The 23101-nt window shown below is 37.3% G+C and overlaps 5 protein-coding genes across 5 annotated transcripts; 4 read left to right on the top strand and 1 right to left on the bottom strand.

Annotated features, from left to right (window-relative positions):
• The first annotated feature begins 1769 nt into the window (after window positions 1–1769).
• On the top strand, window positions 1770–6027 carry LOC140890121 (uncharacterized). The gene is made up of 5 exons (XM_073297879.1): window positions 1770–1904; window positions 2379–2523; window positions 2647–5258; window positions 5353–5418; window positions 5854–6027. The coding sequence occupies exons 2-5, from the start codon at window positions 2478–2480 to the stop codon at window positions 6025–6027; spliced, it is 2898 nt and encodes a 965-aa protein (XP_073153980.1). The 5' UTR covers window positions 1770–1904; window positions 2379–2477.
• A 1752-nt stretch (window positions 6028–7779) lies between these two features.
• On the top strand, window positions 7780–10197 carry LOC140886799 (uncharacterized). The gene is made up of 4 exons (XM_073293654.1): window positions 7780–8005; window positions 8099–8204; window positions 8366–8577; window positions 8655–10197. The coding sequence occupies exons 1-4, from the start codon at window positions 7817–7819 to the stop codon at window positions 9882–9884; spliced, it is 1737 nt and encodes a 578-aa protein (XP_073149755.1). The 5' UTR covers window positions 7780–7816; the 3' UTR covers window positions 9885–10197.
• Window positions 10198–10882: 685 nt separating this feature from the next.
• Window positions 10883–12435, bottom strand: LOC140886801 (NAD(P)H-quinone oxidoreductase subunit O, chloroplastic). Its single transcript, XM_073293656.1, has 6 exons — window positions 12080–12435; window positions 11913–11968; window positions 11750–11815; window positions 11596–11637; window positions 11214–11273; window positions 10883–11080 (listed from the first exon to the last, which is right to left on the bottom strand). The coding sequence occupies exons 1-6, from the start codon at window positions 12291–12293 to the stop codon at window positions 11051–11053; spliced, it is 468 nt and encodes a 155-aa protein (XP_073149757.1). The 5' UTR covers window positions 12294–12435; the 3' UTR covers window positions 10883–11050.
• Window positions 12436–13178: 743 nt separating this feature from the next.
• Window positions 13179–14314, top strand: LOC140886800 (photosystem I reaction center subunit N, chloroplastic). Its single transcript, XM_073293655.1, has 3 exons — window positions 13179–13591; window positions 13666–13791; window positions 14132–14314. Exons 1-3 carry the CDS (start codon window positions 13313–13315, stop codon window positions 14219–14221), a joined length of 495 nt encoding a protein of 164 aa, XP_073149756.1. The 5' UTR covers window positions 13179–13312; the 3' UTR covers window positions 14222–14314.
• Window positions 14315–14641: 327 nt separating this feature from the next.
• Window positions 14642–15811, top strand: LOC140886802 (2S seed storage albumin protein-like). The gene is made up of 2 exons (XM_073293657.1): window positions 14642–15176; window positions 15587–15811. Exons 1-2 carry the CDS (start codon window positions 14885–14887, stop codon window positions 15700–15702), a joined length of 408 nt encoding a protein of 135 aa, XP_073149758.1. The 5' UTR covers window positions 14642–14884; the 3' UTR covers window positions 15703–15811.
• Window positions 15812–23101: the final 7290 nt, after the last annotated feature.

The raw sequence follows: 23101 nt of genomic DNA, 5'->3' as shown, positions 1-23101 counted from the left end.
ATTACATGTTTTTAGACACTAGGACCAAAGCCCAAAGCCAAATATAACCTTTATCTTTTAGGAAAAATTGTAATTTTGGTATAGTAATTTTGTCATTATATGATTTTGGTTTTTTATATTTGTAGATTTCAATTTTAGTCATATATGTTTCGATTTTTGACAATTTTAATCATTTTTCGTAATATGATACTAAAGATGCCAACTCTACGTCAACTATACATTAATATCATATTAACATCACATAAAAAATGACTAACCCATTATTACATTAACACGCAAAACATATCAGATTGAACTATTATGACAATATAATTATCAAACTATACATAAATATTTTATTAAATAATTGGTCTATTGCACTTGTGTTTTAATTTATTGCATTTGTTTTTATATTCATATTTATTATTTATTTATTTAATTTATATTAATAATATAAATTTATATAATTATAAAATGTTAGTATGAATTAATTGTAATAGTTGTTGTTGTTATTATTATCTGATCCATAAATACAAATTTATAGCTAAAAAAATTGCAATATAAATAAGTGTAATAATTCTTTATTGTTATTAACACTACTATTGTTATTAATAATATTATTAGTTTCCCTTTAAAAAAAAAGTATTATTAGTTCATTTTATTATTATTCCCGATTATATATTCTTCAGATTATGTGTTTAATTTTATTATTCGTTTTATGATTAATATTATCGACATCAAATCATTTCTTATCAATTAGTATTATATTTATTACAATTACAATTATAATTATTAATATAATTTGTATGTTTATCATTAATATAATTATTTTAATATATTCTCATTATTATTAATATTTAATTTATTATTATTCACATTAATATGATAGTATTATTATTATTATCACGATTATCACGATGATCAATTAATTATTCATCAACACTACATAATTTTATTATTCGTTTTATGATTAATATTATCAATATCAAGTAATTTATTAGCATTTAGAATTATAATTATTACGATTATTATTATAATTATTAATATAATTTCTATGTTTATCATTAATTTAATTATTTTAATTAATTATAATTATTATTAATATTTAATTTATTATTATTTATATTAATATTATATTATTATTCATCAAGAAAATAAATAATGCATAACGAAATAATTTTATTCCAATTATTTTGAAAGTGATTCTTTTTTTTTTTTTTTGAATAATTGGTTTGGAAAGTGATTCTTATTGTGATATTTTATTGAGACGATGAAATGAATAAAGAAAAGGTATTTTTGGATTATAATTAAACTATAAAAGACTATATTTTATAATATTTAATAATGAAGGCTATTTTTAAAAATACACTATTAATGTAGGCTAGAGAATAAGCAAATTCTCATAATTTTTAATACTAGCTTAAGATACATCATTATTCGTGTGCATAAATAACATAATAATAATAATAATAATAATAATAATAATATAATAAAAGTTAAAAGAGTTTTGTGAGGGAAATCACATCCAATATATATATGCCACGTATCCATTTGGGTAAGCCGAGAAGCACCTAATCTTTCCTCAATCGTGTGCTGCAATTTTCCCCCCAAACCCTAAACTTCAAAAAATGGGATAATGCCTATTTTCGTCCCTCTTGTTTGTGACTTATCCAAAAATAGTCCCTCGACTTATCGGGCCGCTTAAATGGTCCTTCGTCTTTCATAAATTTTTCGCATTTGGTCCCTCCCGTCAACTCGACGTTAAATTTTCACGGTGATGAAGGCCCACATCCATATTTCTATCATTTTTCTCAAATTCTAACTCTTATCACGTGTTGCCCCAATTCAAAACCCTAGAACACACCATTTCTTCCAGCTGAGTTAGAAGATCGGGTCATCTCTTTCAAATCCAAATCTCGCTTAAGGTAAATGCTTGCATATATAATTATTTGGTAGAAGCTGCAGATTAAATTTTACTGAGATGAATATTCTAGCTAACACCTCACGAGTCAGAAATTACTTGATGGAAATTTGAGTTAGGATTTCTTTGGTTTTTGTGAAAATGGCAATTGAAGCCCAGAACTACCATAGGTATACATCTTGAAGGGAAATGGTGATGAGGTGGTTGCTGAATTGAGTCCCTTGATACCCACTTTTTCACTGTTCTACTCTGTTTTCTATCAAATTCATGTATTTTTTGCTCTATGTTTGATCTAGTACAACAGTTATTGTAATAAGTGAGAATAATATCAAACATGAAAATTTAATGAATTAAATTGTGGCTTAGTATTAGTTTATGCCAAAAAAAAAATGTTCTAGGCAGCCTGTTATATGATATAAAATTTCATGAATTAAATTGTTGTTATATGATATAAAATAATAGTTTGTTTACGGTGTAGGTGATTTTCCTTATTTTCAACATGAGAGGAAACAATCTGCTGTTGAATATCATGGAGGCAAACATCTCTCAATAGTTTATAAGCAGCATTTGCAAAATTATGGCTAGACGGAGCACCCATTCTCTGAGTTTCACGCCAAATTATGGTAATTTTTTCTGCACGATATTAATTTTTGTATTACTTTATTATACACAGTATTAATTTAGTTAGCAAAAAAAGTTTATCCGTTGTATTATGGTTTGAAATTCAGTACCTGTATTTTTTCCAGGTGTGATGGGAGAACCTACATGTTTCACACTAAAATTATATTACGGTGGTACGATGGAAACAATTCGCAAAAAAAAAGTGTACAAAGGTGGTAATATTGAATACTTCGACTTCGTTGATCTGGATAAGTTGGGGATAATTGAACTTCGTGGGTATGCAAAAGAGTTGGGATTTACAGATGAGAATAGTTTCAAGCTCTGGCACAAGCTCGGGAAAAGTTTAACCAAAGGGAGATATTTGGAAAATGATGTTGGTGTGCTTGAAATTAAGGATCATATCCCACATAACTTTGAAGTTGAAGTTTACATGGAACATGTTGAAGTAGCTACAAATAATCAGAAAGATGCAACCACTCAAGACGGTGCAAATGGTTTTCATGATAGTGATTTTGAATTTGAGGAAGAAGTTCAGTTAGCGGAGAATCTGAAGAATCATGCTGCTGAAAATTTGAAAGGGAAAAATGTAGTGGAAGATGTTGGAATTTCGGATGACTTGCTGTCTAGGATGGGGCAGGATGAAGGGGATTATGACTGTCTAGAAAGTGATGGTTTTGGGAGTGCTATTGAATCTGATGAGGACGATGCACCAACCTTTCCAATGTATGACCCTATTGAAGATTCTAAAAATCCTGATTTGAAGCTCGGTATGATATTCAGTTCAAAGAATGAGGCCAAATTTGCAATAGAGAGTCATTGTATCAGACGAGGACGTACAGTGAAGTTTGTAAAGAATGACAACAAAAGACTTCGTGGTATATGCATCAATGAAGGTTGTAATTGGTGTATTCTTTGTTCACCAATGAATAAAGACTCATGTTGGCAAATAAAAACATTTATCCCCGAGCATGACAATTGCTATTGGCACAGCAAGAACAGAAGCATCAAAGCAGGCTGGTTGGGATCTACTTTTGAAAAGAAATTCAAGTCAAATCCTAAGTTAGGTACCAGCGAGTTCAAAGTCGAGGTAGAAAACACTTTGAACACAACTATTTCATATAAGCAAGCTTATTTGGCTAAGAAAAAAGCAATGAAACTAGTTGAGGGCAGCATACAAGAACAATTTAGCCGAATAAGAGATTATTGCTCTGAATTGAAGAGGACTGACGAAGGTGCTTCTGTAATTCTGAAATTGACAGAAGATGATGATGGGCCAAGATTTCAAAGACTTTATGTTTGTTTCTCGGCATGCAAAGATGGTTTCAAGGATGCATGTAGGCCCGTGATTGGTGTGGATGGTTGTTTTCTGAAAACAAAGACAGGGGGGCAGTTATTAGCGGCAGTTGGCCTAGATCCTAACAATAATATTTTTCCTATTGCTTATGCCTTGGTTGAAGGAGAGAGTAAGGACAGTTGGGTGTGGTTTCTTCGGTTGTTAGATAAAGATATCGGCTTTGAAAATCAGCATGGCTGGACATTTATGTCCGACAAACAAAAAGGATTGATTCCTGCCTTCGAGAGTTTGTATCCCGATGCTGAAAACAGATTTTGTGTTAGGCATCTCTTGAGCAACATGAAAGCTGCTGGTTTTAGAGGTGTGGCAATCAAAAATGCTCTTTGGGCTGCAGCAAGAGCAACAAGAGTTGAAGAGTTCAAAAGACGCATGGAAGATTTGAAGAAGATTGATGGAAATGCATATGCATGGTTGGCCAAAAAACCTGAACATCACTGGTGCAAGGCATTCTTTAGCACCATCCCCAAATGTGACATACTTTTGAACAATATGTGTGAATGTTTCAACAGTATGATTTTAGAGGCTAGGGAGAAGGCAATAATTCCAATGTTCGAATCGATTAGAAATATGTTGATGGTCAGATTTCAGTTGAACAGGTCAAAGGCAGAGAAGTGGGATGGTGCAATATGCCCAAAGATTAAAGTAGTGATGGCAAAGAATTGCAAGGATGCGACTACGTTTAGACCGATGATGGCTGATGAGATGCATTTTCAGATCTCTGGTCCACGCAATCAGCATTCTGTTGACCTAAGTAAAATGAGTTGCAGCTGTAGAAGATGGGAAATGACTGGGATTCCATGTCCACATGCTATATGTGCTATGTGGTGCAAAAGAGAAAATCCAGAGGCTTATGTGCATCGTTATTATAGTATTGAAGCATACAAACGATGTTATGCAAGGTCAATCATGCCAATAAATGGACCAGAGTTGTGGCCTTCATGTGACTTAATCCCCCCCTTACCACCAATTTATAAGGAAAGAGTTGGTAGGCCAGCGAAGTTGCGAAGAAGAGAACCTGATGAAGTACCAGCTTCAAACCAAACAAAGCTGAAAGAGATAAAAAGAAACAACAAATGCAAGCGATGTGGTGGATTTGGCCATAACCAGAGAAGTTGTACCAGACCTAGATCACCACAAAGTAAATTTGTGGAACAGGAACAAGCAATCCCACAAGAATGCAATGAAATGGAGCAAAACGAAAATGAAACAACATTGGAAGAATACAATGAAATGGATATTGGTGAGATGCAGTCAGCTCCACAGGGATGCAATGAAATGGAGAGCTGGGATGAAGCTTTAGAAGGAGATGGTGATGAAAGATTCATATCTGATAAGGCAGCAATGCGTGATGAACTGGCGTCGAAGAAACGAAAGAAATTACAGGTTTTTATGTTGATGTGTTTTTGAATTTTTAGTTTTATATGACACTAATATTTTATTTCCTTTCTGTTTTTACTGTATGGATCGATGATAACAGGTTATACGACAACAAGCAAGTGGGATCAATATTTCTGGTAATTCGAAGGCCGTATTTTCAATCAATGTAAGTGTTTTATATATTGAAGTTTATGATTGAACTAGGAGCATTCTTTGATGATTGAACTAGGAATGAAATGTAAGAATGAGTTGAATTTGATGTAAATAGTATATTTGATGTAGCTTGAGTTTATAGCTTAGTTCTTTGATGATTGAACTAGGAATGAAATGTAAGAATGGCATAGGATCATGCTAGATTGATGTTATACTCTTTGTGCATGTTCTAGACTTGAATTTTCTGTTTCAACATTGAGAAAATGAGGTGTAGATGGAATGGACAGCAACATCAATCTGCTGATTATTTTTGTTCGAAAAGAGCATGTCAGGATCAGTGCCAGAATGGACCATAATATGTTGTTTTTTTTCGGGCTATAAATGCTACGGTTTTATGTATATATTCATTGGTTATATTTAATTTTTTTTAAAAAAATTCATGTGCCAGGTGAATTCAGTGGTGAAGAATGATTTCATTGTGAAAAATGGAAAGAATTTCGTGACATTATCTCATCTAAGAGCTTCATTGAATGATAAAAAGAAGACACCACCAACAGAGTCAAGCGGATCTCGATTAGATCACCCTGTTACGAGGAGAAAACAACAGCATCAATCCAGTTAATGTGATGACATCGTTCCAAGATTATTGATGGGTTACGAAGAGGGTCTTTACCTTGGGACTAGTATTTTTTTTGTCAAAACTTGTACTTCGATTTACATCGTTTGCGAAGACGTTTGCATAAGTTAATGTATGAACTTGATACTAGTACTTTTTTGTGAAACTTGGATTTCAGTTTCCCAGAAGACAGTTTCATCTCTAATTGTTTTGGTTGCGATTTTGCGATTTCTTTGTTTTGGTAATTGTTATTGAAGTCACATCCTCATTTATATGTATTTCAGAAAGAAAAAAAACATTCGCACACAACATATTTTTTTCGTTGGAGCAAAAAAATATGTCACAATGATAACCATATTCATCAAGCATAATACGTAAATGTCTGCCTTCGACAAGTTGCAGACGAACAACAACTGGAAAGACAAGAATGAGATGTGAATCACCAAGCTTATTGATACCAATAACAACATAGTTTCTTAAACTTGCTAACATCATGCCAATACAAATTGAAAATTTCAAAGTACCAAGTCAATAACCATATTCATCAAGCATAAACACATGCTCGAGCAACTACATAAAATAAAAAATTCTTAAACACCTAGTCAATAAATAACCACATATGCTCGAGCAACTACCAAGTACCTTGTCAAAACATAACCATACAACTACTTCAACCATCATAAACACATAAACTAGAAGGATTCCGAAATCTGCCGCATCTTTTCAGTTATCTCCGAAATTCGAGAAGCATGCCTACGATTCTCCTGTTCTAATTCCAGTCGAGCAATTCGTAGCTGAGCTACTTTTTCATCATGGCTTGAAGTTGAACTTGCATATTTCTTCTTCTCATAATCGGTACCAGAGGCAGAGGTACCAGAGACAGAGGAAGAGGCTTCATCATGTCTCGAATTTGAACTTGAATATTTCTTCTTATTCCCGGTACTAGAGGAAGAGACGGCGGCGACAGCGGTAGCAGCGGTAGCGGATGCGGCAGCAGTAGCAGTAGCGGCTGCGGCAACCTGTCTTTTCAAAAATGCGTCATACGCTTCAACAGCTTCTCTTCTACTATAGTATGATTTGTGAGCATTGTCTTCAAATTTAATAACTTGTGCGTATGCTTCATCCCAACTCTCGTAGACGCCAGGTTTGCGTCCAACAAAAACAACATATGTTTTTCTCTAAATATCCAATAAATCAAAAACCAAAATTTCAGATTATATAATTAATAAAAACATATGTTCATTTAAAATGGGGTGGGTCGTACCCTTTCTCTGTTCATTGGCAATGGGGTAATATCAATCAATAAGCTAAAACTAGAGCTTGCTCCCTGTTTTCATGCCCTAAGAATATAATTAACCGATAATTATGAAATCGAATGTGAATAAAAATTTACCACCATTGATTGAAGTTTTTCTTGGAAGAAATAGATCGGATTTGTCCTCCTCTTTCGCCCACAACAACTAGACAGCAGTGCGCGTGATGTCTTCTGGAAATTACCTTTGCGTGATTCAACGTTGGGAGCTTCAAATTTGGATTTTGTGTTCTAGGGTTTTGATTGGGGAAAAACGAGAGGAACAAAAATTGGGATAAATGAGAAGTAAATATGCTATAATGTGAGATATGGATGTGGGCCATCATCACCGTGAAAATTTAACGTCGAGTTGACGGGAGGGACCAAATGCGGAAAATTTATGAAAGACGAAGGACCATTTAAACGGAAACAAGAGGGACGAAAATGGGCATTATCCCTTAAAAAAATTCCCTCTTGGAATGCAAACATCACTGGGAGGTGAAAATGCCGATAGAGATGCCCAAAGGGCTGCCGTTTTCGGTGGACACATGGACTCCGGCTTCGAAGAGGAAGAGGCACCATTTTCTCACCCACGCCCACAAAGACCACGCGCAGGGGATCTCCGCCCACGCTTCCTTTCCCATCTACTCCACCCTTTTCACCACAACTCTCATCCGCCGATACTATCCCAAGGTACATCTTTCTTCTTCTTCTTCTTCTTCTTTTTTTGAATTCTTTTCTTATTTCGTTTCTTTTTAATTTTTAATTGAATCGAGTACTTTTCAGGTCGATGAATCGATTTTCATTGGTATTGAAATTGGGCAATCTTTGGTTGTGGAGGATCCCGATGGTGATTTCACCGTCACTACTTTTGATGCCAATCACTGTCCAGGTCTCTATTCTCTGTTTCGCCTCAAATTCCACAATTCAATCCCCAATTTCTGTGACTACGGTTCAATTAAATTAAATGTCTGTGCACAATATTCCACTGATTATGTTTGCGAAAACTTTCCCTCTAAGCAGTTATAAAAGGATATGATTTATGGATTTCAGGAGGTGTGATGTTTCTGTTTGAAGGAAATTTTGGTAACATTTTGCACACTGGAGATTGCAGATTAACCCCAGAGTGCTTGCAAAACTTACCGGAGAAGTATATTGGAAAGAAGGGAAAAGAACCACGGTGTCCCCTTGATTACATCTTTTTAGATTGCACATTTGGTCAATTTCGTTCAAAAATGCCTAGCCGACATGCGGCTATTCAGCAGGTATGCAGGCATGTCTGATCCCCCCACCCTTTTTTTTTCTTTTTTATTGGTGGTCAATCTGACTATCTGTATAACAGGTCATTAATTGTATTTGGAAACACCCAAATGCTCGCACAGTTTATTTGACATGTGATCTTCTTGGTCAAGAAGAGATACTTTCACAAGTATCACAAACTTTCAGTGGCAAAGTATATGTCGATAAAATAAAAAATTCAGAGTGTTTGAAAGCTCTGGAACTTACAGTTCCTGAGATCCTATCTCAAGATCCATCTTCCCGTTTCCAGCTATTTGATGGATTTCACAGACTTTATGAAAGAGCCGAAGAAAAGATTTCTGAAGCACGAAGCAATTTTCAGCATGAACCTCTAATTATACGCCCTTCTGCTCAGTGGTATGCTTGTAATGAAGGCGTTTCAGATACTGAGATGCGTAAAAAATTAAGATTTGATCAAGCTGTCAGAGATTTGTATGGTGTTTGGCATGTCTGCTACACAATTCACTCATCCAGAGATGAACTTGAGTGGGCCTTGGAACTTCTTGCACCTAAATGGGTGGTGTCAACAACTCCTAGTTGCAAGGCTATGGAGCTGGATTATGTCAAGAAGCGCTGTCAACGAGCTTTTGATGATTCTCTGTGGAAACTTTTGGACTTTGGTACAGTAGCATCACTAGATCCATGTGAAGCAGGAAAAAGTAATAGCTGCTCAAATTTGATGGAAAGGATTCCCAATAGATGTGCAGAAGAAGCTGAATCTGAGCCAGTTGTAATATCTACACACCAAAGAAAACGATTGAGCATGTCTCCTCCAAGCAAAAGACCCATGTTAACATTGTTTGGAAGAGCAAGGCTTGGTCTCGAATATTCTATTCTGCAACATGAACTGAATGAGATTGTATCTGTGGGTAGTTATTCTTTGGAGAGAGCTTCAACAGAAGCAGAAGAGAGGTCATCTCAAAAGGACAAAGTTATCAAAGTCAAGCTTCAAAAGTCAGTGGAGTCGAACAGAATGGCTGATGATGAACTTGGTTGTATTTCATCCATTGGAATTGAGGGAACTGATAGAATGAAGTTTGAAGAGCGGCTGGAATCAGAGAGAATTTCTGATTCTGCACATAGTAAATTTACTTATGCATCCAAAGAATTTGATATGCAAAAACGCGTTGCTATTTCATCCATTGGCTTTTCAAGAAGCTATGATGAAAACTTGAGAAGGTTTTATAGATCTGTGAACGTGCCAATACCTCAACCTCTTCCATCCCTTGTGAAGCTTATGGATGCCAACAAAAAAATGAAGAAGAAAATGTAAATGACTTTCTTTATGGCGTCATGTTGCTGCGATATTCATCTTGCACACGATGGGTGGTGATATACAATACTTTTTTCTCCTTCAAGCTTTCAGTTCAGTTGAAAACATACACAACTACACAAGTCATTGTACATTGTACCAATTCTTCAATTTTTTAGACATGGCTCAATGGGCCAATGTAAAAATCCTGATTATTTTCTGGATCCAACGGTTGATGTTGCCTCTATGTGTAACCAACTCGCTTGTATTTGATACTTATTGGCTTGTGTTGTTTGCACTCATGCATTTGATGATCGATCACTATTTGTGGAATAACAATAAATATTAGGTAACATGATTTAACTCCCCGTGGCTACTTTTGCAATGCCATTGTGCAACTGTTTGAAAGAAAAGGAACTTGCTAAATGTACTTCGCTCACTCCAATTACCTCCTCAACAATCGGAAGGGTTAGATACTGTAGTAAAACTACATTGGACAAAATATGTCACCTGAACTGAACACACCTAGTTCACATCTGACATGCTATTCACATTGCCAGTAGTGAAGCTCTGGTACTATTTCATCATGTTCAATGCTCATGTGATAAGAATCAGTAAAGCATCTCCACTACGTGTTCTGTTCAAATCTACTTTGCATCATAATCACTAATTACTCTTGCTATTTCAAGCTTCTCAAATCTGTTGATGAGCTTCTCCCTTAATTGATGTGAGATACTACTAAAGTAATTCCCTAACGTTTAAGATTTTATAGAAACAACTTTCATATTTTTTAGTCTATCGTAACAAGTTGTTTTAATCATGCATGTGGAAGGAACACATAATTTCATCAGGTTGAACCAAAATAACTTTCATGAAAGAAATCGGGCAAGTACATTGACATTCATTTTGAGATCATCTGACACTTTTCTCTCTCTTACATTGTTGATTTGTTCCGAAGATTTTGATAAATGATCTGCACAATATGATATCATATTTTTTTCACCGAAAGCTACAGTCCCCAACCCCTCCCCTCCCCTCCCAAAAAATAAAAAATAATCTGTGCAAAATATTAGGAGAGCTTTGCTAGATAATAAGATATGATTGATGGAAGTTACTTGAAGTTCCTCAAAGATGCAAATTTTGTTGGTAACACATTGATATTCCTGCTCTGCATTCATAGCCCTTCATCACATTCTTTCATAATCTAGTTTATCTGACTGCAGGTAGCCATAATCATTCAAAGAGAAACAAGAAGATTTTTAGTATGAATTTTTCTAGGTGGTGATCAATCAACACTAAAGAAATGAAGGTTGTAAATGGAAGGCGAGAACAATTTGAAAAACCAGGGACCTTAATAAGCATGTCTGTTGGGAGCCAAGCAGGTGCAGTTGGTATTCCAACCCATGCAATCTGTAGACACAAGCAAGATTTAAAAAGAAGCAGGTTTTCAGCGTAACAGATTTGGATCCAGGATAAATCCAGGTCATTTTCTGTTACAGATATTTTGGAAAATCGTAAGCAAATGTTGACTGCTAGGCCTTCAGGTATTACAATTACATGTACTGAGGAGTTGAAATTGTTATATTTCATATATCATGTGCTACTCTTTGTATATTATATGCAACTCCAGGACTCCCTTCCACACCAATTTTGTAGATTATGCCATATCAATGGGAGAACATATACATGCAAATTGAAGTGAAAGAGATGAATTCTTGCATCATGTACTTACAAGTGCATATTCACCAGTTTCAAAATTGCGCAGGTCCAGCACCTAATACAAGATTATTTGGTTAATCCGCCGAAAATCAATTGCTGCCTTACTAATATTGAAGGCCTAGACGTGCAGTGCAAATGCATAGCTTAAAACAGTATAGAAGCGATACCTCACCCCTGTCTTCATATATATAGTCCAGTCCTTTGTAATAAGGTGGGTGCCCCACAGATAAATACTGAAAGAAACAAAGAATTGTTTACATTACACCCTTTCCCATGATCCCACCCATATGCAATCTAATGATGATTGACAAGTGAAATAGTCTTGCTCACATTTACACTATTGAGATACTTCTCTTTGTCCACTCTCACAATCTGCCCTTTATTCACTATCAAAACCAGAGGAAAGAAACGACTTGAATAAAATTGAATGATTCTTTCCCATCAGCATAAAAGTGTGAGTCTTTGACAGAATAACGAACGAACTAGGAAATATTTACTGGAGTAAACAGGTTTCTTGGACTTGGGAGCTGCTTTGATTGAGGATTGATCATTGGATGGAGATGTTTCCGCTATCTTCTCATTCTGTGGTGGCTCTGAGGATTTTACGGCTTTGATTAGGTGTGGTAATCGACATGGGATTTTTCTTGGATTTATAAAGAATGTTGATATCGTGGCGAAGGAGCTTTGAGAGAGAGCTGCGGTGCATGCCATGGATAATAGAGAAAGTACTTCTTACTTGAGCGATGAAGGCTTTGCTTTCTGAGATAAGGTTTCCCGTGTATGAGCTTAATTTTTCGTTTTCTCAAGTAGCCAGATGTGGAAGGCCATAAAATTCTGGTGGATTATTACTGTTGAATATTGTGGGACACATCTACGATAATATTTATTATACGTTGTTTTATTTTATTTTATTTTTTAAAAAAATTGATGAGTATGTTTATTGGGAAGTTAAATGTTGTTTTGCAGATGACCTGCGGACTGATTCATGTCAAATGGTCCTGTCCGACCCTTGAGGTCTACTATGGCGGGCTTCGATGGGCACGGACTGGCGCTAGGCAAACCTGTGAAGCCTAACCCTCCAACTACGACTATATTCTGGTCTGGCTCGTGTTAACCCCAACCTGTATTATAAATAATATTATGCTTCAATTTTTAAATTTTCAGAAATCGTCCTTTGTTGATAATTTTTTTTACATGGGAGGACTAAATTTTGCGTAGACAAACACCCGAAAGAGTGGCGCTCGTGAATTGCAAATTTTTCATTGGCTTTGAGATTTTATCATTTTATCATAGACACAGATTTCTCCTCTCCGTAGATCCGTTTGGGTTGCCCATGGAAGAAATTGGTTAGTGTGCAATGTTTCGGACTGACGGCTTCAAAAGATGAAATCTTGATCGGTATCTCCTTTATTCGCATGCAAAATATATGCAATTTTCCTTTGTTTATTTATCTATAAGTTCCAGTGGAAACTTAAGAGGTTGGGATTTGCATGTATATCCATAAAACTAGAATGGGACCCTCAAGACTCGACACTTACCACAAAATCTGAATTTGACCTCCCAAACGCCAGCTTATTTGCCCAATGGGAATGAGGAAATCTCACCTTATCCACACTCCCACCACACCCTCGATTCCAACTCTCTATTCTCACCCATAATTAGTTCCACATCACTATTCAATTTTAATCACCACTCCCGGAATTTTGTTCCCGTGAAAAATCATTCGAAAAATGGCAGCCATGAATTCCAGTGTTTTGGCTTGCAACTATGCCGTATCAGGCTGTGAGCTGAACACCAAGGTGAGTAAAATATCGCCTTCTGTGGCAATTGTTAAGAAACTGCCTATGATCAGGGCTCAGAGGGTTGCAGCCAACTCCGACTCCAAGGAATCGGGCAGAAGAGCCGCCCTTCTTGGTCTCAGTGCCGCCCTTTTCTCCGTCGCTGTCTCCGCCTCATCTGCCGATGCTGGTGTCATTGATGAGTATTTGGAGAGGAGCAAGGCTAACAAGGTAAGTTTGTAGTTTCTTATTCAAAACCACACCTTTTTCATATGCTTAAATGATACTCTGTCTGAAAAATGTAGGAATTGAATGACAAGAAGAGGTTAGCCACCAGCGGCGCGAACTTCGCACGGGCATTCACTGTTCAATTTGGTACATGCAAGTTCCCTCAGAACTTCACTGGCTGCCAAGATCTTGCCAAACAAAAGGTAACGACTCAGCTTTCAGATTCATAATAGGTTTGTTTATCAACATATTCAAGAACTCCACTCTGAATGCTTTTCCTTCAAAATTTTCCCAAAAACAATTGTTGCCTCATTTCAAACATAATCTTTTGTTCTATTGCACATTTATCCCTATCCATTGGTAATCATATTATACATCACATCATTTTTCTAAATTTATATGCAAATAATATTTAAAAAACTACCACACTAATAGTTTTTTCGAGAAAAATTGATTTGGGAGGCCAACATTTTTGGTAAATATTCGAGAAATGTTCATTCCAGAAATAAATGCATGTAACTGTGGTTGAATTGTTAATTGCAGAAAGTACCATTCCTGACTGATGATTTGGAGTTAGAGTGTCAAGGGAAAGACAAGTACAAGTGTGGATCAAACGTGTTTTGGAAATGGTGATCAAACTTGTACGTGTTTACCTAGCATAGCTCGAGTGCATGTATGTAATTTTTTTCGATTCAAGAAATTATCAATCCATCTTATCAACTCGTACCCTGTAATTTTCTGGCCACTAGTGTTGTATTTTTTTTGCCATTGAAATAATAGTCGTTATATTATTAAATCATAATAAGTAATCGTTTGTCTGAGTCAATATTATCTGTTGCAACCATCTTATTCTTTACTTGGTTGCGTGACATGTATATACATGATATGCCATCCTTTCTACAATGTATATGTTATGTTCACCCTCGTTAAAAAAAGAAGAAGAAGAAAAATAAATTAGGAAGAATTAATGTTTTAATTCCTCGAAAGTTTCAATATTGTTTCACACAACCAACATACTTATATATTATATCATATACTATTTCGGTTGTGTAATTTTCTGTTCCACCATATTGATATTATATACATATATACGTGGAAACCCCAATACATGCACACCGATGTGCATGTATATCCACCTGCCCATACTCGAAAGCATCTCCATTGTTATGTTAGCACACCGATAGCCACGTACTTAAAGCTAGCCTGCATGCAAACTAATTAAAACCTGGAGGTGAATCATCCTATCCTATATATATATATATGCATCACCACCAACATTATATATATTTCACTTAAATGGCGAGCTGGTTTCTACGTACGGTCACTTTTCTGGTTCTTCTAGCGACGCCGATGGTCACTTTCGCGGTGGATAAAGGAGGAGAGTGGTCTGCGGGGTGCGGGCAGAGAATTGAGATCCAGAGTCTGAGTTCATGCCGGCAGTACCTTATAGACAGCAGCCGATTTGTGCCGGAAAATCATCATCACGAGGGAAGCAGCAGCTGGAGGGAGGAGTTTCCACGGTGTTGTGATGAGCTTGAACGGATCAATGAGCAGTGTAGGTGCGAGGCTATCCAAAAGGTATGTGATGGTATATATATTATAAGATACCGTTTGGTATCATGGATGAGATATACAATAGATAAATAAAAATATGATAGAGATATGGATAAACAAGACATAGTTATGAATAATATGTTGTTTTGCATGTTTTTGATTTGGTAGGATTATTGTGTTTATTATCTTAATTATCATTGTCAATTTCACACAATTTCATTTATATGACATTCATCCTCAACTAATATCATGTGTTGAGAGGTATTTGTCATCAAACCTACATCTAATCTCATACCGGGCCATGAGATATCATTGAGTTAACAAAAAATGAGAGAAACATGAGATCATCTCATGTACCAAACGGTACCTAAATATATTATATGCATGTGCTCTAAAATGGATTAATAATAATATATATAATATATATATAGGTGGCTGGAGAAGAAGGAGAGACGGGAGAATTGCTGGGAAGAGAGATGCGAGAGATGAAGCTGACGGCACAAAGTTTACCAGGCTTATGTCGCATTTCGCCACAATACTGCGGCATCGATACATTTTAACTCAGTGTATCATCATATATATCATATGAATATGATCGATGGGTACATATATATATCGTGCATGTAATAAATAAATTATGCCTGGTGCTTGCGTGGTTCGTGCCCCAATGCTTCAATTCATTTTAACTCCATTAAATATCGATCCATCTACTTTACTAAAAAATAATAATAATAATAATAATAATAATAATAATAATAATCTACTCTAGCTAGTATATCGATTTAAAACTTATAATTATAAAATTTCAACTACCATATCTCACTCTATCTCTTTAGATTTAGAGGTATTTGACCGAGTTTATAAGCTAAAATACTAACACTTTATCAGTTGTTTCGGAACTTATAAGCTTTTTAAATTTGTTTGGTAAATTTTTTGTCAAATTGTTTGCAAGTTGCCAAAAAACTGTTTTTGAAAAAGTATAGTGATCTTTTTATTTATATATATATATATATATATATATTTTTTAAAAAAATTTATTTTGATATTTTATTTTTTTGTATTATCTTTATATATTTCATTAAATTTTTATTATGTCTTCTGTCCATTTTTTTAAACATAATTTAATTATTATTTTTTTTCTTAGAAATAGTTTTATTTTTTAATATATATTTAACATTAATGATAAATTTAAAAATATTTTTGTATATATATTATTATTTACATAACTTTCGTAGTATTTTATCATTTTTATAATTTTGATAATAAAAAGATCTTATATTTTTAATATCAAACATATTAATATTTTTAAGTTTTTTAAAATACATTTATCCAAATTAGTTAAACACTATAACATTTTATTTTTAAAATAAAATCTGATAATTCCTAAAACAGTTATAAATTATTTTTTATAACTTTAGTCAAATACCCTTTTAATTATAAATTAAAACATTATCTAAATAAGTATTCTTTATATTTTAACTTTTGAGTACAATATGTTTATATTATGTTTTCATATATTTCAAGTAAGATATTGATCTGGATCATGTTATATAATAAAAATAACATCATGCTATATAATCTATATCATCACAAAAGCGCCAGTCGGTCTCATAGATGGATTTGGGATTCTGAAATTATTATTTTTATGTTCAAAATATTATTTTTATATAGATCTATATATCTTATTATTATTATTATTAATCATCATCAGCATCTAGTAACTAAATTAAGTGGAGAAAACAGAAAAATTTGGTAAACGCGTACGACACGCAATTGACTGCTTAAATTCTTCCAAACGGAAACACATCATAACCTTCATTCCATTCATTCTTCAATTAACACCACGATTTTAACATTTGAATTGGTCAAAATCATCATATAAAATGAATTAATTGACCGGTTCCACAAATATATTATTTTGCAGCATCCATCGTTTGTTCTATTTTTCCTTTATGGGGTGGGGAGGTTATATGTACAATGCAAAGCAAACGAATTTGTTATATATAATATCTATTTATTTTTTTATATACAAAGGGAGAAAAAGACCATTTTAATAACTCGAATGCTTATGTCGTTATCTCTTATCTGGTCTATTATTTCTTTGCAATAAGCCTGTGCTTTATTGGAAATTTTTTTAAAATAATAGAAACATAATCATGGTATACCGTATCGAAAAACGTATGTCCATACCGAAATTTTCTGTGCATATAACTAATATATCGATTAATTTATACCAAAATTTTACATATAACAATTACGGTAGGGGTATAATCAGGAAAAAATACCTTATATTTTTTAAAATTTATAAATTTATTGTTTAAAAATGTTATATATATTTAAAATTTTTAAATATTGTGCTGATATATTTTTCTACCGAATTTTCGGTATGTAACTATACCGAATTTTTATAAAAATATGAAATTTAAAAATTTGACAAATATTTTTCTATCCCTACACAGGGATTCAGATTTTACAACAGTAACAAGATTCCTCGGCTGTTCAATTAGTTGGCAGGCAGCCCGCACTATTGGACTTGTAGTAGTACTCTTGTATCCAATTCAAACAATACCCACACGCAAAATCTTCTACAACGTTTTGCATTTGCGTAACATTTTCTTTTATTTTAGAAAGGGTTCATTCGGAAGGGGACCTCATTTTAAATGATTCAGAGGTCAATTGACTCATGCGAAGATTAAATCGAGGGATGTGCACGATCGGCAGAGACCTGAAAGAGGAAGCAACATGGTCAACCCCAAGAATATCCCCCACGATATTTCAGCAGAGAATATGCTCCACACGAGGATCGAATCCGCAACGCTGGAGAATTTATTTTCACATTACCTCAGGCCTTACCAACTTGCCTATACCCCTGTGGGCAACATTTTATTTTATTATATTAATAATTGATCGTCACGAGTACAGTGTCGTTCCAAAACTTAAGATTTTTAGGGTTTGAGTCGTATTTTAAAATTTTTGCATTTATTTCTTTTTTTTTTTGATAAAAAAGATTTTTTAAAACCAAATTTATAAAGTGTAGAAAAAGTTTAAGAACCAATGACTTTGTGACATAGTTTAGTGAATGTATACACGAAAAAATAATATGTGTATACATGTAAGATATACCTCAATAAAGTGATCTTCTTGGATGAGCTAACGAAACCCCTTCAATGAATGATGAGCTGCTGCTGACCTGAAACCACAAACAAGAGTGTTAAGGGGGGCCGGAAGGTGTTCCGGCGTATCCCATCCGATGCTCAAGTTAGATGCTATGATAGCGAAATATAGAGAGTGGTGTGTGCACTCAAGTAAAAAATTGGAATCCTAATAATGAGAGTGAACCTGGTATTTATAGGAGAAGGCTCCGGATTTGGCGCTTACCTTCCTTATCAAGAACCCAAAAATCTCGGGATCACAATCCCGAATATCTAAGTTGAGATCTCGCCCGAATCTTGTCCGACAAGGGAAATATTGATACGCTTAATCTGAGCTGAACTGCCATCACCAGGACATTATACTGCTGCCCTTTAAGGAGAAATATGGAGTAGTGAGTGAGCTGCTACTGAACTCCCACCATTCTGCCGAACCGAGCTCCCAAATAGGGATGGTGAGTGAGCTCTTGTTGAACCCCTGAGCTCAATATAAACAACTGATCCTAACATCTTTAGCTAACTTATTGAGGTTGATGAGCCCACCTCCTAAGCTAGCTTCCTGTTGAAATAAGAGTAAGAGAGCTTTGTTGAGATCCCGGTCTTCAACATTACTGAACCAACCTTACAACTGACGTTCTGAACTCGGCAGTGAGGGATCTTGGCCGAGCTCCCGAGTTGACCTGACAAGAATGGAGAGGGTCCTTGGCCGAGCTCCCGAGCCAACCTGACAAACATGGAGAGGGTATTTGGCCGAGCTCCCATGCCCGAGCTCCCGAGCTCTTATGGCCGAACTCCCGAGCTGACCTGAAAAGTATGGCGAGGGTAATTGTCCGACCTTAGGTTTTATAATGAAAGCCTTTGAGCTTAGGGGTCACCGTGGAGCTGAGCTGTTCTCCTCCCGGGGTATCACAAGTCCCCCCATCAAAAGTCGAATTGAGGTCAAAGACTCGAAATTCGCTAAGTTTTTAGTCTAAGGTGACCCTAAGCAATCCTGAGCTGAGGTGCACAAGGGATCCCCGCTGCCGTTCTGACAAGACACGTAATGATGATGTTACAACGGTAACTTTTCGAGTTCTAGATGATCAGATACCTCCACTTGAGAATGATCTGAGGTCCCGAACAGAACATAATAAGCCCTGAAATAATGTTAACCCATGAAAATGAGCCGAGCTCCCGAAGGGATCATAATAAGCGTTGAAATAATGCCAACACCTGAATATGAGTCGAGCTCTCGAGGTGAGCAAGGTAACCACTAAAAACAATGCTAACAATTGTAGATAAGCTGAGCTCCCGAAGGAGAGCACAATAATGCTAAAACTTGTAGTCGAGCTGAGCTTCCAAGGGGAGCACAATAACCATTGAAAATAATGCTAACACTTGAAGACGAGCCGAGCTCCTGAAGTGAGCATAATAACCACTCATAATAACCACTGAAAATAATGCTAACACTTTGCAGACGAGCCGAGCTCTTGAAGTGAGTATAATATTTACTGAAAATAATGCTAACACTTGCAGACGAGCCGAGCTCTTGAAGTGAGCATAATGGCCACTGAAAATAATTCCAACACTTGAAGATGAGGCGAGCTCTTGAACCGACCTAAAAAATGATGGGGGAGCTTGACCGAGTTCCTGAGCTTCTTGGGCCGCGCTCCCAAGCTAACCTGGGATTGATATTGAGTAATCTGTTACCTTTACTAAAGCGTGAGCTGATCTGGTGAACTTAATATGTAGTAACCTATCAAAATGTTCAATTATGAACTGAGCTGAGCTGGTGAGCTCAATATGAAGTAGCCTGTCAAATTTGACAAGTATGAAACAAGCTAAGCTGGTGATTCTTGATGTGCTCAAGGATTTTGAATTGAACCAAGGTCAGAGGCCAAAGCGGCGTGACCGAGGTACTGCTTGATATGCTTAAGCCTGCTGAACTGATCCTAGGTCAGAGGCCAAGCGACGTGACCAAGGTGCTGAACTGAGCCTAGGTCAGGGGCCAAAGCGGTGTGACCAAGATGCCGAACTGAGCCTAAGTCAAGGGCCAAAGCGGCGTGACCAAGGTGCTGAACTGAGCCAAAGTCAGGGGCCAAAGCAGCGCGACCAAGGTGCTGAACTGAGCCAAATTCAGGGGCCAAAGCTGCGTGACCAAGGTGCTAAACTGAGCCAAAGTTAGGGGCCAAAACGGCGTGACCAAGGTGCTGAACTTAGACAATGTCAGGGGCCAAAGCGGCGTGACCAAGGTGCTTAACTGAGCCAAATTAAGGGGCCAAAATGGCGTGACCAAGGTGTTGAACTGAGCCAAAGTCAGGGGCCAAAACGGCGTGATCAAGGTGGTGAACTGAGCCAAAGTCAGGGGCCAAAACGGCGTGACCAAGGTGCTGAACTGAGCCAAAGTCAGGGACCAAAACGGCGTGACCAAGGTGGTGAATTGAGCCAAAGTCAGGGGGCAAAGCGGCGTGACCAAGGTGCTGAACTGAGCCAATGTCAGGGGCCAAAGAGGCGTGACCAAGGTGCTGAACAGAGCCAAAGTCAGGGGCCAAAGCGGCGTGACCAAGGTGCTGAACTGAGCCAAAGTGAGGGGCCAAAACGGCGTGACCAAGGTGGTGAACTGAGCCAAATTCAGGGGCCATAGTGGCGTGACCAAGGTGCTGAACTAAGCCAAAGTCAGGGGCCAAAACGACGTGACCAAGGTGGTGAACTGAGCTAAAGTCAGGGGCCAAAACGACGTGACCAAGGTGGTGAACTGAGCCAAAGTCAGGGGCCAAAGCAGCGTGACCAAGGTGCTGAACTGAGCCAAATTCAAGGGCCAAAGCGGTGGGTGAGCTCTTGTTGAACCCCTGAGCTCAATATAAACAACTGATCCTAACATCTTTAGCTAACTTATTGAGGTTGATGAGCCCACCTGCTAAGCTAGCTTCCTGTTGAAATAAGAGTAAGGGAGCTTTGTTGAGATCCCGATCTTCTACATTACCGAACCAACCTTACAACTGACGTTCTGAACTCGGCAGCGAGGGATCTTGGCCAAGCTCCCGAGCTGACCTGACAAGTATGGAGATGGTCCTTGGCCGAGCTCCCATGGCCGAGCTCCCGAGCCAACCTGACAAACATGCAGAGGGTCTTTGGCCGAGCACTCATGCCCGAGCTCCCGAGCTCCCATGGCCGAACTCCCGAGCTGACCTGAAAAGTATGGCGAGGGTAATTGTCCGACCTTAGGTTTTATAATGAAAGCCTTTGAGCTTAGGTGTCACCGTGGAGCTGAGCTGTTCTCCTCCCGGGGTATCACAAGTCCCCCCATCAAAAGTCAAATTGAGGTCAAAGACTCGAAATTCGCTAAGTTTTTAGTCTAATGTGACCCTAAGCAATCCCGAGCTGAGGTGCACAAGGGATCCCCGCTGCCGTTCTGACAAGACACGTAATGATGATGTTACAACGGTAACTTTTCGAGTTCTAGATGATCTGAGACCTCCACTTGAGAATGATTCGAGGTCCCGAAGTCAAAGTAATAACTAAAATAAAGCTCACTTGAGAATGATCCGAGGTCCCGAACGGAACATAATAAGCCCTGAAATAATGTTAACCCATGAAAATTAGCCGAGCTCCCGAATGGATCATAATAAGCGTTGAAATAATGCCAACACCTGAATATGAGTCGAGCTCTCGAGGTGAGCAAGGTAAGCACTAAAAACAATGCTAACAATTGTAGATAAGCTGAGCTCCCGAAGGAGAGCACAATAATGCTAAAACTTGTAGTCGAGCTGAGCTTCCAAGGGGAGCACAATAACCATTGAAAATAATGCTAACACTTGAAGACGAGCCGAGATCCTGAAGTGAGCATAATAACCACTGAAAATAATGCTAACACTTTGCAGACGAGCCGAGCTCTTGAAGTGAGTATAATAACCACTGAAAATAATGCTAACACTTGCAGACGAGCCGAGCTCTTGAAGTGAGCATAATGGCCACTGAAAATAATTCCAACACTTGAAGATGAGGCGAGCTCTTGAACCGACTTAAAAAATGATGGGGGAGCTTGGCCGAGCTCCTGAGCTCCTTGGGCCGCGCTCCCGAGCTAACCTGGGATTGATATTGAGTAATCTGTCACCTTTACTAAAGCGTGAGCTGATCTGGTGAACTTAATATGCAGTAACCTATCAAAATGTTCAATTATGAACTGAGCTGAGCTGGTGAGCTCAATATGAAGTAGCCTGTCAAATTTGACAAGTATGAAACAAGCTGAGCTGGTGATTATTGATGTGCTCAAGGATTTTGAACTGAACCAAGGTCAAGGGCCAAGGAGGCATGACCAAGGTACTGCTTGATATGCTTAAGCTTGCTGAACTGGTCCTAGGTCAGAGGCCAAGCAACGTGACCAAGGTGCTGAACTGAGCCTAGGTCAGGGGTCAAAGCGGTGTGACCAAGGTGCCGAACTGAGCCTAAGTCAAGGGCCAAAGCGGCGTGACCAAGGTTCTGAACTGAGCCAAAGTCAGGGGCCAAAGCTGCGCAACAAAGGTGCTGAATTGAGCCAAAGTCAGGGGCCAAAGCTGCGTGACCAAGGTGCTGAACTGAGCCAAAGTTAGGGGCCAAAACGGCGTGACCAAGGTGCTGAACTTAGACAATGTCAGGGGCCAAAGCGGCATGACCAAGGTGCTGAACTGAGCCAAAGTCAGGGGCCAAAGCGGCGTGACCAAGGTGCTTAACTGAGCCAAAGTAAGGGGCCAAAAAGGCATGACCAAGGTGTTGAACTGAGCCAAAGTCAGGGGCCAAAACGGCGTGATCAAGGTGGTGAACTGAGCCAAAGTCAGGGGCCAAAACGGCGTGA

This window comes from Henckelia pumila, chromosome 3, assembly GCF_033568475.1.
Source record: "Henckelia pumila isolate YLH828 chromosome 3, ASM3356847v2, whole genome shotgun sequence".
In the NCBI taxonomy this organism is placed as follows: Eukaryota; Viridiplantae; Streptophyta; class Magnoliopsida; order Lamiales; family Gesneriaceae; genus Henckelia; species Henckelia pumila.
This window is presented reverse-complemented; position numbering and strand designations above follow the sequence as displayed.